Source organism: Zingiber officinale, chromosome 8B (genome assembly GCF_018446385.1).
Source record: "Zingiber officinale cultivar Zhangliang chromosome 8B, Zo_v1.1, whole genome shotgun sequence".
Taxonomy (NCBI): Eukaryota; Viridiplantae; Streptophyta; class Magnoliopsida; order Zingiberales; family Zingiberaceae; genus Zingiber; species Zingiber officinale.
This window is the reverse complement of record NC_056001.1, coordinates 24,638,203-24,651,874: the sequence shown is the minus strand read 5'-3', so window position 1 is coordinate 24,651,874 and position 13,672 is coordinate 24,638,203. Positions and strand designations below refer to the sequence as shown.

General features: G+C 33.2%; 1 protein-coding gene across 1 annotated transcript; it reads right to left on the bottom strand.

The window, feature by feature from the left end:
* Positions 1-3,822: 3,822 nt before the first annotated feature.
* On the bottom strand, positions 3,823-9,847 carry LOC122015286 (protein transport protein Sec61 subunit alpha-like). The gene is made up of 7 exons (XM_042572092.1): positions 9,681-9,847; positions 7,663-8,017; positions 5,385-5,612; positions 4,952-5,306; positions 4,743-4,867; positions 4,530-4,665; positions 3,823-4,305 (listed from the first exon to the last, which is right to left on the bottom strand). The coding sequence occupies exons 2-7, from the start codon at positions 8,004-8,006 to the stop codon at positions 4,066-4,068; spliced, it is 1,428 nt and encodes a 475-aa protein (XP_042428026.1). The 5' UTR covers positions 8,007-8,017; positions 9,681-9,847; the 3' UTR covers positions 3,823-4,065.
* Between the last annotated feature and the right edge of the window lie 3,825 nt (positions 9,848-13,672).

Genomic DNA, 13,672 nt, shown 5'->3' with positions numbered 1-13,672 from the left:
TTACTCGATTGGGTTCACGAGCAGTTTATCCTCAGGTCAAGCTTGGCAGGGGGAGTAAGAGTCTTTGGTTTTTCTTCGGGAGCCAATGTGGTTGGCCAGGGGAGTGGCCGGTAAGGGAGGCCGGTGTCGACAGTTTAAGTGGTGGCCAGCTTCGATAGCGAGCTTCTTGTTATCATTGTCTTCGATGTAATCTCATCCGATATGAAACAGATGACATGTTTTTCCCTCTTGGTGTCCAATTCATATTGTCACTTTGTTATCTGGTCTCCTAAAAGAATGATGATGTTGTGAGCTAGAAAATATGATTTTACATTACATTATTGTATCAAAATTATGTTTTCTCTTTCTCTATCTACAAAAGTTCAAGACTTTAGCATGTCTAGTAAATACCCAAAAGGTGAACTGTTCACCCCACCATTTCAGTTAAATCGTGGTAGGTAACAACCCAGATCAAATTTTCTATCCCCGTGTCCCTTGTCGATCGGACAAAAGGACATGGGGATAGAGAAATTTGGGAACAGAGGATTTGATCTCATAACAACCCCTTGATCACTTAAACCTTCATCCACTTACCACAAATGGAGGGGGAGGATGAGTTATACAGGGTATAAAAATTTGTAATCCATTAGTCTCGAGGTTTGACCCCTGGACTTCAAGTGATAAATCTTCATCTATTTACCACTCTAACTATGTCCGTGGGGACATGTGTAGTAAATAGAGATAATATTAAGCTTGTATTTATGTAATTTTTATTATAAATTAAAATAAATTTGAGTCATTAAGTGATAAACCAACATTTATAAATTTCAAACTAAGACCAAGAGCATAATGGAGTTGTCCCGCTCCTAGAAACACATGATGAGCAATATGAATTATTTTAAATTTAAAATTATTTGATTGATTAAAATATTTTATACTGATCTTCCAAGACTTAGGACTGCTGAAAGTTTAAATATGGTCTTAATTTTATAATTTTCAACGATAAAAACTCATGATTTTTTTTAATATGAAAGAAGCCTTACCAACTTGATTTTTTTATTATTATTAAAATTGCACTACTCAATGAAATTAGTATCAACTCTATAATCTTTTTTTTAAAAAAATATTTTCTTCATGCAAATGGAGATATAATTCAACGATGATAAACGAAGGAAATAGAAACTTCAATAATAATCAAACAAAATCTTTAAAAAAACACTAAAACAAATAGTCAATACATAAAACACACAGCAATAGAAAAGGAGAAGTAAACAAGGCGGGGTTGAAGACATCGTTTAGCTGCCCTCCTACATAGACGAAGGGTTACAGACAACGCAAGCCAAGAGGAGCATAGCAGAGCAAGTGGCATCCTCTTCCTCGCTGAAGCTGCTCCTCTTGAACTTGCACACCTTGTGCAGCCTCACCACCTCCTTCTTGGCAGTTGGCTCCTTCCCCTTCGCCTCATTACTCCACCCACTCTGTGCCTTGCTCCTCATGGATTCCTGCCTTCTCAGCCTGGACTCCTCCACCTTGGACACCATTTTGGCTGGCACCTCAGGAAACAGAGCACAGAAAGCAGAGTGAGGTGGCTGTGCATGGGGAGGGAAGAAGCCTACATTTAAGGAGCTTTTATAGATGACAAATTAATTGGAATGAATGGTTATTCTTTAGCTTAGTCTGCTATGATTAGGACACTTCACTCTTTCTTTCCATGTTAATTGATGCCATTACCCAACATGAGGAATTGACGCATTGTATGATTACTTTTCGTATTATAGAAGAGACCCTAAGCATTTGTTTTCCATATTCTAAGCTTAGTTTTGACTTTAAAAAGGACCCATAGATTAGTTTAGTTATTTAAGCTTGTTCATTTATTTGATTGAGATTATTTAAGTTTATTTATTTATTTTTTAAAATTTTTTATTAAACATAAGCTTATTATATAATAATTTAGTTGTGCTATATTTTTCATAGTAAAAAGTTAAAAATTGAGCTTTAATAAGTTAATAAATAAGTTTATCAATAAAAAAACTAAGCTTTTAAATATAGGCGAGCTCTTTTGAGTGATTGTGTTAGTGAAGTAGGCACCAAGGACTCTTTGTCGATGACATAATTTTCTTTAACTTCCCTCTCTAAATCCTGAGGTCTTTGCAAATTTGGTTTCTCTCCGCCTAGGTAAACAAGCCCAGAGGCTGTTCAGGAAGAACTCCTAAATTGTAGTTTTCTAATATAGATGAAAAGATGCTCTCAAATAAATAATCTATGAATTGCATGAATTGAAATGTAGAATATTGAACGATCAATAAATATAGCTTTTCATATAAAAAAAATAATGCAGACTGCTAATAAACGAACAAACAATAACAACGGCAAACCACATGATTGGCATGTTACGCAGCTGACAGAAGGACAAGGCCATGGGCCTCCTGTGATTTACATCAATAATAAAAAAAAGGAAATTTTATAAAACGAAGATAACTCATTGATTCTAGTCTCTAGCTAATGTTTTTGAAAAATAATAATAATAAATAAATAAATTGTTTTACAGTACAAACAATAAAGAAATTGCTTCACGCTCCATGAGAACTACCTTTCATGTGCATCTCCATGTGAACCTGTTTTTTTTGTGACCCTACCTCATGTCTTAGATTCTGATGCCAATTTTTGTTCATTTACCTATTGCTTTTCATATTATTTTTTTTTAATTTGTTAACCATAAATTATCCACAATAACGTGGAAGGTGAGCAACTAATACTGATAATTAGAGTCAACAACAAACTCTGACTGTGTATTGAGATAGGATCTCAATAATACAATTTTTAGCTACTATAGCTCTCACTAAATTTGACGTCCAATTAAGTCTATCTATGCTTAAAGGAATCCTATGTGTTTGGTGCAATTCATTGATTGAGCCTGCAGAGACTAGATGCGCACTTAGTCAGGGATTTTAAGTAATTCTTAAAGTCTGGATGATGCAATGTGCAAGGTAACATCACATTCCTCAACATTGAGAAATCACATGAGTCTTTATGAAGGTCCACTGCTCAGCCATCATCTAAATTTAATTCGTAGTAAAATCACCGTAAGGTCCCAAGTTGTCTTCACCACTGAGGCCCCCTCGCAAGCAAAATGGGGTGATGGAAACAGAGAGACAAGAGACACAAATGATGGGTTCAGAAAGGTTTGGTTTCATGTCCCAGTCCCACCCACATGTGACATGTCTTGGATTTTCTAACAATAATTACTACAATTATAACAGAATAATTGCTATGGCATAACTATCAAATTGAAGGCCATGTTATTCATCAGGAAGTTCCTTTATTGAATATGGTTGATCAAATTGAGTAATAAAACGGTCTATAGAAACTAGAAGACTTACTTAACTGGCCAGACTGGAAGATAGTGTCAGGTGTTTCTTTAATAATAACAAACAATGCAAAATGTAGCATCTGACCCCGTAGATTGTGTTCTCCCATGGCCTCAATTATCTGTTGGTGGCAGAAGCTGCAGCAACAAGATTAGGATGAAGAGAGTCAAAGAAACAGAGTGGCATTCCAAGCATGAACTGGCAGAGCGGCGGCTGCGATGTTTCAGAATAATTGGAGCATACAGTTGGAGATTAAACAAGTACAATCTACTTCGACCTAAAATAAAAGTACAATGTATATGGGGAAAAAACAAACAGCATGATAAGATTGTACCTATTGGTATTTGTCATCCACAGTAGAAACATTGTGGATGTTTAATTTTCCTTTTTCTCCATTAGGGAAAATTGCAATGCTATCTGGCTGAGGCTCATTAGAATTTGTAAGTGTAAATTGGCACCAGAACATGAGACAGAATTTGGGCAAAAAGAGTTAGAAATTAAGGCATCATTACAATTCAGGAGTTGGCTCAACTGTTAGCTTAAACATACACTGACTAGACTAGAGCAGATCTTATGTAGATTATGCTGGAGAAAGTTTTAGAAAAAAAACTTGCATTTAAGCATGGAACTCAGACTAAGATTGACTAATTGTTTCAGTTTAAATTAAATTTGTGATGGGAGTTTGAAAACCGCCGAGCATATCATTAGAACTTCCAGATCACAGACCAAAGAACCCAAGCTCACTGGCTCTCTCCTTCTCAAACGTCTCAAAGTATTGATATATGATTGTAACGGCAAGAAGGATTCCGGTCCCAGATCCAATTGCTCCCATGAAATCAGCTAGAACTGTCAATGCACCAATGCACACGCCACCAAATGCAGCAGCAGTAGGGATGTAGCGGTTCAATTCCTTCTGTAAGTTGGACTCCCGATGACCTGGCATAACCATTTGTTGTTCCTGTGTAGCACCAAATTTAATTTTACAAAATAATATAACAAATAACAATAGTCAGATTCTTGGAAGCTTACTCATCTGATCCAATCTAATATAAGGATTAGCTGGAAGCACCCAAATAGATAGAATTATTGTACATGTTTATTGGACTTTAAGTATTTCTTGGTTTTGAATTGCCAATGCGTGCATGTCAGATTCAATATAATGGGGTAATGTCATGATGGTACCTTAAGTTGCTTGGCTACATCCCTTGCAGATGATCCAGAAACTTCTATCCAAGTTTTGGAGAAAAGTGCACAAGCTGAGAGCATAAAGACTATATAGAAAAGTGCATGAAATGGATTCGCTGCCATATCCGACAAGCTGCATAGTGTAGTTCCAAATTGAATGTAAGAAGCACTACAAGAATATAGGATATCAAAATGGAGAAAGATGATCACCTTGACGGAGCAGTGATATAGTAAGCTATTCCGCCAACAGGAATGGATTGGCCAGAATACTCTGATTCTTTCCACTTCCCCAGCAGATTAACAAGGAAGTTTCCACTGTACCTTCTATACAGCAACTGCAGTGGACATAGAAGAGTTCAGATATCACGATGGAACCTAATACCAATACTAGTTTTACAAGCACAACTGCAAAGATGTACCTGGGATATGAAGTAAAGATTTGATACAAGAGCAGACTGCAGGATGATGGGCATATTAGAGGTATAGAACAACTTGATAGGGTAAGAACCTTGCTGCCCACGAGCATTCTTCGACCTCACAGGCAATACAACCCGAAAACCTTGGAAGTAAATGACAATTAGAAAGACCAATACTGTGGCGAGTAAGTTGGTCACATTTGGAAGATTCTGACGGTAGAAAGCCTCACGCAGAGCACGGACTTTGTCTGTCCGTGTAATCAATAGATGGAATAGAGCAATAACAGCACCTTCAAATTCAGCACCACGCCCACTATTGATGGTAGTTGGGCTAAACGCCTTCCAGATTATGTTTTCACTGAAAAACAGGTAGTCCAACTGAATTAGGATTAACCACTATATAAAGGTAGGCATAGAAAAAATTTGAGAGAATTACCAGATATTGGTAGCTATGAACAATGAAATACCAGATCCAAGACCATATCCTTTCTGTAAAAGTTCATCCAAACAGATGACAATGATGCCAGCAAAGAAAAGTTGAAGTATTATGAGAATGGCATTCCCAGTCCCAAGTTGGCTGACACTGCCATACATTCCAGATAGAACATATGCAACTGCCTCTCCAATGGCAATTAGAATACCAAGTAACTTTTGTGCACCATTTCTGAAAAAGAGAGCACCAATCATATAATGATACTGAGCACATGACGATGAAATGTAACATTTAATTTATCTGAAATTAGTAATTACTCTTCAGGCACCATCCAACAGAGAAATGAGAGACAAAAGGGCAAAAGATATAAATACTTTGCATATTCAACATTTTCTGACAAAAAAATTATGTATTCTACAGAAGAAATTAAAGGCCAAGACATCTAAAATATTTTGATTCCTAAGCTATATCCATCATATATCCAATGTGAATTTAATCACTGTAAAACAAGTAGCAGGAAGAAAACATTTGCTGAAAATGGATTCACCAAGAGACGATATTTTCTTTCTAACATTTTGGCCAAACAAACATTCTAGAAGACCTTCCTGCAATAGTCTAGGTACCTAACAACATGAGTTATCACTTCAACTTACAAGGATATTTAAAATCCACTAACTACTAATCCAAATTTTCCAAGGAAATAACAAACTTATAGAAATAAACCAACCTCTATAAGATCAATAAAAGACAACTAAATGCCCCACGGGGTTGGCGCAATTGGTACATGCATGGGTGTTTATTCCAATAGGACTTGGGATCAATTTCCAACAGTGCAAAATGTCTCGTTGGGTGTCTAACTTCCTCTATACAAAGGGTCGCTGCGCTAGGATAAAATGCCCCTCGTAATTTACCTTCATCTTGCAGTGGGGGCCAATGATACTAGACCACTTGGGATGAACGATATCATATTTTACTCTAATAAAAGACAACTAAATGACCATTATAATCTTTGTGTATGTAGTGCCTAAATAAATCTAAAACCTAAAAGTCTATCAATATTAAAAACTTCAAAAATATTAAAAGGAGATCAATAGATCATATGACAAGGAACTATTACCACTCTAGTTTATTGGTATATGGTATATGGCTTAGGTCAATAGATTTATTTTACAAAATGGCCAACTCCGTTACCGTTTGTTTTTCATTGACCCAAGAGAGCTCAATTTCTAGCCAAACATTATAATGAAATAGTTCTCCCATAGTTAGTTTTGTCTTCTAAAAATTGAAGATAATGAAATAGCTCAATTTCAATGATATCATTATAATGAAATAGTCCTCTCTTCTCTAGTTTTATCTTTTTGAATTGAAGATATTAGATTTTCCAAGCACATTAAAATTATTCTTTATACACAACCGTATTTGGTAGGTACTTCGAGAAGATAATCAACAATAAGATTAGAGATTAAATGCATGGACAACATATTTACTGAATGTATTCCTACATTGATAAATATGAGCATCAAGAAAAATAATAGGTTGGAGTTGAATAGAAATGATTCATAATCATAACTTATTATTTTACTAGAAGTTCCTAAAAGTAATTACCCATTCAATAATTGACAATCATGTTGATTTATGGCACACATTAATTGGATTTTATGGAAACATGGTGACCAATAACTGGCCATTAAGTTTCAAAGTTGAAGTGTATAGATATTAATATTATAATATATACTATAGATAGGCTCTTATTATATAATCAAGAATGTAACTGTGATTTATAACTACATCCTCGCATGTGCTCTTTTTCCCTTCCCAAGCATGCCAATTTGTGAATAATACAGCCTGAATAAGAGAGACTAGCATAATTCAACCGTCAAATCAATTAATTCAAGATCCTTAAGTCTACTTATACACACTAAAATGATTAAAGCTAAACAAAGAAATAGTTGGTGAAAGTTTTCAATATGAATAAGTAGAACAATAATGGGCTTATTGTCTTGGCAGTTAAATATGGGTATTATTTCCTTAACAAAATAAGTAGGCATTTAGTTAAATTGCGAACAAAGTCAATATTATGATATCGCCATCACAAATACAAATAGCTTGAATGCTTCTCCAAATAAAGATAGCAAAATATAGCAAACAATACATAGAATTAGCTAACAGAAGTTGTTTGACATGAATATAGCAATACTAGAATCAAGTAGCTTCAGCATGTATCTGATTTATGCAAACTCTAACGAGGAAAATTCCCAAATAATAAACAAGCAACACTTACAAAAGAGCACGATCCTCTCGAACACTGTTATCGACTTCAATAATCTTGGAACCAACCAGAAGTTGCATCACCAACCCAGAAGTCACTATTGGAGTAATTCCAAGCTCCATAACAGTTCCACGGTTTGAAGCAAGAATAACACGCATCCAATAAAACGGATCCGCTCCAGTTGTTGAATGAATGCCATAAAGAGGCAGTTGACTGCAAACAAGAAAGATAAAGAGAGAGATAACAGTGTAGATGACCTTTTCTCTAAATGGGATTTTTCGATCAGCACTTTGAACTTCAGGCAAGAAAGCCAAAAATGGCCTGACAAGATGGAGCACCCTGAATCCTCCTGCCATATCCCTGAAGCCTGGCACAGCAAACAACAACTTCATGACAGACTGAACAAAAGTCCATAATAAGCCTGACAGGCTGACACAACAAACAACAACTTCGAAACAGAATTAAGAAAAATCCAAAATAAAGTTTGCAAGACATTCCCACTGACTTGTCCACATAGAGAGCATAATAATGCTGTATAAAAGACAATGTTTTGAAATCATACATGACCTGAGAATAAAATTGGGAAAGCTAGGGGGTCAATTCAATCAGTCAAACCAGTTGACCAAAGAATAATACAATAAATATAAAAAATGTTTTTATAAATCAAATATACTTACAAGAGTTATGTAAAAATATTGAAATAACAAAACATGTTTTCAATAGTATTCATTTATACATGTGAAAAGATTTTAACATATATGTGTGTGAGATTCAACATGTAGTATTCAAATTTACTCCTACAAAAATACATATTTAAAAAATAGAACTGAATTATGAGTAGATACTGCAGAAATGCACATTTAAAAAAAACAACTAAAATATATGTGTGTATATATACTGCAGAACCAAATAAAATAGCTTTAAGAAAAACTCAAAAATTTAATGCTAGAGATTTAAACTGAAACCTCCAACTACAGTTACAGATGCTTAAACCCTGAACCAAAGAACTGTGTGCTGCACTATATTACCGATTCCGTTTTTTATCCAAGTTTTACCAGTTTGTTTAGACCACAGTTTTTATAGTAAACCAGACCAGATTTCCATCTGGCTCCTGGTTTAGCTGTTCAGTCTGCTCGGATCTGAAAACATTGATAAAAGATGGAGATATGGACATGTGTAACAACTATCTTTGTTAAAGATAAAGCAATTTACACCAAATGAAAGAGACTTGAATGTGGATAACTTAGACAAGAAGTATATATATATATATATATCAATTCATATGGAAGTTATATTCGAGAACAGAAATTTTATAGAAAAAAATCTAATAAGAACTTTCCTACAGATTTATATTCTATTCAGCTGCCAAAAGTCACTTGTGATTTTGTTCTGTCCTCAAAATTCTATAATAAGAAATTTAACCCACACAGAGAAATTATGTTTGAGAACAAAAAAGAAAATTTTCTAATAAGAACTTTTCCTAAGAATACTCTATATTTACTGCCAAAAGTCCCCTGTGATCTCGTTCTGTTCTCCCGCATATCCAGGATTAGGTAGAGATTGTGAATCACCTTCAGGGGCAAATAATGCATTCCTCTATTAATCAATTACTAATGCATGTATCGAAGTATGCAATGGATGGGTCTTCAAAATTCATTTTTTCCTCGCATCACCAAAATCCTTATGATATGATTTGGTACAACAAAATCATAGAAATTTTTGGTGTGAAATGAATTTTGATTAAAACCAGAAAAAATAGCAACTAGGACAACGAAATGCCGAAGTGAATCAATGAGAAATAAAAAAATGCGGTTGGAGGAACAAACTTAATCTAAGAAATTGGAACTAAAGCAACGAAAATCAAATAGAAAGCAAACAAAAAAAATACACAAATGGACGTCAAATATCAGATCAACAGAAAGAACACGTCTGAAAACCAGCAGATTAATCAGCACATGACCGTACAATTCTAGAAGGATTTCGCATGATCCAGATCTGGAAGAATGGCGACCTGAGAGCTAAATCAATACCTCGAACTCGAATCAGCCACCGGATTCTGCGTCTTCCTCGATCGGCGGTTCTTCTTCTGTTCCTCTCTCTTTCCTTTCCTTTCCTTTCCCTGAGATCTGTAGGGCAGACGATCTCGTGACAAGCACCAGATTTATTAGGGCAGCATGGGGGTCGTTCTCGTTAGATCAAGGGAAGGCGGACGACCTCCACGACGAAAATAACCGGATCCGGATCGAGTTCCAAATCCGACCCGTAAAATGCTTTATCGGACAGGGTTTCAATTTCTGGAGATGCTTTAACTACAAGATTTATATCCAAATTAAATATATATATATATATATATATATAATGTAAATTAAAATTTTCAATAAAAACATTATAAAAAAATGGATCCGCAGCCGGCCTAGTCGTAAACATTATCCATTTTAACCAATGTTGATAAATTTTAAAACTACTAAATCTATCACACATCTATTAAATTCATAATTAATTTATTCATACTATTTATTTTTTCTGTTAAATTGTTATTAGTAACTGTCATATAAACATCTCATTCAAATTACTTTCCTGATCGATTATATTATTTTATTTTTATATCTACAATAAATTAAAAATGTACTTATTATGGATTGAGATAAGCGTTAAAGAGATGAATGAATAATGCTTATTTTAATATAAATTTTGCTTTTTAAAAAAAAAAATAGAAGATATTTTTAAATGAGATATGCTGTAAAATAAAACATTAATTTTTAAGGGTAAATTTAATTTTAAAAATCAGATAAAATTTTCAAACCAACAAACTATGCGAAATGAGAAAAATGACCCGTGTTTAAAAAATGGTAGGTGGGGGTCATCCGTTACCTAGTGCAAGGTGATTTTTTTTAATATTTTAAATAATTATAAAAATATATAAAATAATTTATATTTTCTAAAAATTAATCAAAATATGTATAATTTATTCAACATATAATGTAAATAGCAAAGTACATAAAATAACTCATATAATTATATATCCTTAATTCATTTTTTAGTTCATCTCTAATTTCTTCCACATTTCCTCTTTATAATATTCAAACTCAAGATTCATGACATCTTCCTTACAAATTCTTCTTCCTGAAGTTCTCTTGCATTTTCAATACATCTTCACCATCAACAATTAATCCTTACGTCATAGTTGCTTCACTAGCAAATAACACATCAATTCATTTTTCTTCTTATCTTCTCTTTTGTTTATGAACTTAGCATTGAATTGAACATAAATTAAATTGTTCAACCTTCCGATATCTAGTCTATTTCTTTTCTTTGTATGGATCTATATTAAAGAAAAATATCAATATTAAATACATATTTAGACATTTAGTAATTAGTAGTTAGTACACTATACACAATAAACAATTAAGTACTTACTCCCTCAAAAGTACTTCAATTTCTCTCCACAATCGAAAGAACTCGTAGTTAAAAAAGGATTCTTTTATCCATTTTTTACAATTTAGGTACATCATTTCCAAAATAATGCTACCATCTAACTAAATAAAAGCAAATCAAATAATAACAATAAGTAATAAAAATTACAAAATAAAGTCAGCAATTATTGTTAAAACATAACCATATAAAATAAAACCCAAAATTGTCATGTCAAATCTTTAAGAATAAAACTATAAACTATAGCGAAAACGTACCTGAAGTCATAATCTTTAATCCTTAGAGAACGGTTAGTTGATCTTTTAGATCTACACGTTCTTCCCTTGAGAGTCATTTTATTTTTCTCTCTGGCTCTATTCTAATATGAGATTTAGAGATAGTGAAACCTAGAAAAACACAAGATTTGGAGACCATAACCATAATATATATAGATAATTTTGTTAATTATCTTCTATATTTAATTTCTATTTTAGCTAATCATAAAAATAGAAATTATGCTTTAGTCTCTACACATCAAAGGTCCACGTCCTATCAGATACATTAAAACCTAATAACTGAATATTTAGTTGATCATTTTAATTTGGACTTAACTTAATAGACAACCCATAATACATAATTATTTACATGTAAGCCCAAATAACTTTAATTGATCTAACAATCTTCCACTTGAATTATATGTATAACCTCATAATTATGTTTTATGAAAATAACTTTAGGAGCTCAAAATTTAAAAAATGCCATCATTTTTTAATGTATCTATAATCAATTCAATCCTTCAATCATATCAACATAGGATCAAAGTAGCCTTCATTATACTTATGGTAACTCAACCCATCAATGGTCACATATGCCAAAACAACTTAATGATATGGATTATGATGTGAATCTGTAGCATGGAAATCTTATGCAATGTGGTCATAACATGTCTATTTCCAACTGGTCTAACTTAAACCTTATTGAGATCAATCTTTAACATAATCAGAGTATGAATCAGCTGAGCCTTTATTTTTATAAAAAATAACATAACTGAAAATGTTTATAACAGATAAAGCATTAAAATAACAAACTCCTACTGAAATTGAATATCCTCAATTGACACAACACTCATGACCATTATGCTCATGAAACATTTTTTGTTGGTAGTCCCGTTGAAAGTGGATCCACGTACAACTATGGAGTTTGTACTGATGTACTCAATAGACAATTAGAAATTTGATGTCAATATGCTTCGAGTTCCTATTGTTATTGGAATATAAAACTGCTAACTTATTGTCATAATGTAAATTTAGTGGTCTTTTAATACCATCAACAATGTGCAATCCTGTGATAAATTTTTACAGTCATATCCCATGATTGGATACCTCGTAATATGTTATAAACTTTGATGTCATCATAAAAGAGACTATAAGAGACCGTTTAGTACTCTTCCAAGAAATGGCACCTCCAACAAAGAGGTAGATATAGCCTGAAGTAAATTTCATATTGTCTTGACATCCAGCAAAATTGGAGTCAGTATACCCAATGATCTCAAACTGATCAATTCTCTGATACATGAGCATGTAATCTTTTGTTCTTGGTAAGTATCGTAAAACTCTTTTGATTGCTTTCCAATGCTCTAATCCTGTATTACTTAGACATCTACCCAACATCCCTATCATGTATGCAATATTCGGACATGTCACTACAAGAAAAAAGCTAAACAACAACGCTTTTTTGGCGTTGTCGTATGTACTTAAAAAGTGATGTTGTAGATGGTGTTGTAGAAAGTCATATCAAAGACAACGCTTTAAAAGCGTTGTGGTTGGTCACAAAGACAACGCTTTTTAAGCGTTGTCTTTTCGTTCTTAAAAAGCGTTGTTATAGATGTTGTTGTAAAAATGCACATATCAAAGACAACGCTTTAAAAGCGTTGTGGTTGGTCTCAAAGACATTGTTTTTTAAGCGTTGTCTTTTATTACTTAAAAACGTTGTCTTTTTAAATTTATAAAAAATAGTGTTTTTCTTAATTAAATAGCAAAAATTATAAAAAATACTCAAAATTTACATATAATTGAATATCCACAACCACAATCATTTTTATAATAAGACTATTTAACAAATAAATAAAACTTTATATTATACAAACAAAATGTATACATATTGATCCACTAATTAATTTTGTATCATACAAGTTATCCTTAACTTCATGACAATAATTTTTCAAACACACAAGTTTTACAAAACCTCATCATTGACTCTTCTTTAAGATTGCTGGACTTAATCTTAAAGGATCCATATCCAGTAGAGAGCAACCTATACATCACATTGAAACAAAATGATCAAAAGTTACAAGCTAATAGTGTGAAGTGCTACATAATAGAACAAGTTTCTATGCTTCCTCAAAATGGAGAGAAATCAATTGTGTGCTTTCCTTAAAGAAGAGAAGAACCATTCCTGTCTTATTGAAACAGAAAGATAAAGCATGATTAATAGTCTTGCTGCTATTATTCGAGAAGGATGGTCGCTTGATTAGAAGAATTATACATAGGGAATGGCAATCATAAGCTCTTCTACAATATTTAATGCCAAGATCAGCACAGCAGTTCAATAA

What these genes read in the sequence shown, in the direction of transcription:
- LOC122015286 (XM_042572092.1), bottom strand. Translation starts at nt 8,006, where the DNA reads ATGGCAGGAGGATTCAGGGTGCTCCATCTTGTCAGGCCATTTTTGGCT. An exon ending in TTCATAGCTACCAATATCTG is followed by an intron (nt 5,307 to 5,384) that starts GTAATTCTCTCA and finishes CCTGTTTTTCAG; the next exon opens with TGAAAACATAATCTGGAAGG. An exon ending in ATGTAGCCAAGCAACTTAAG is followed by an intron (nt 4,306 to 4,529) that starts GTACCATCATGA and finishes GGTGCTACACAG; the next exon opens with GAACAACAAATGGTTATGCC.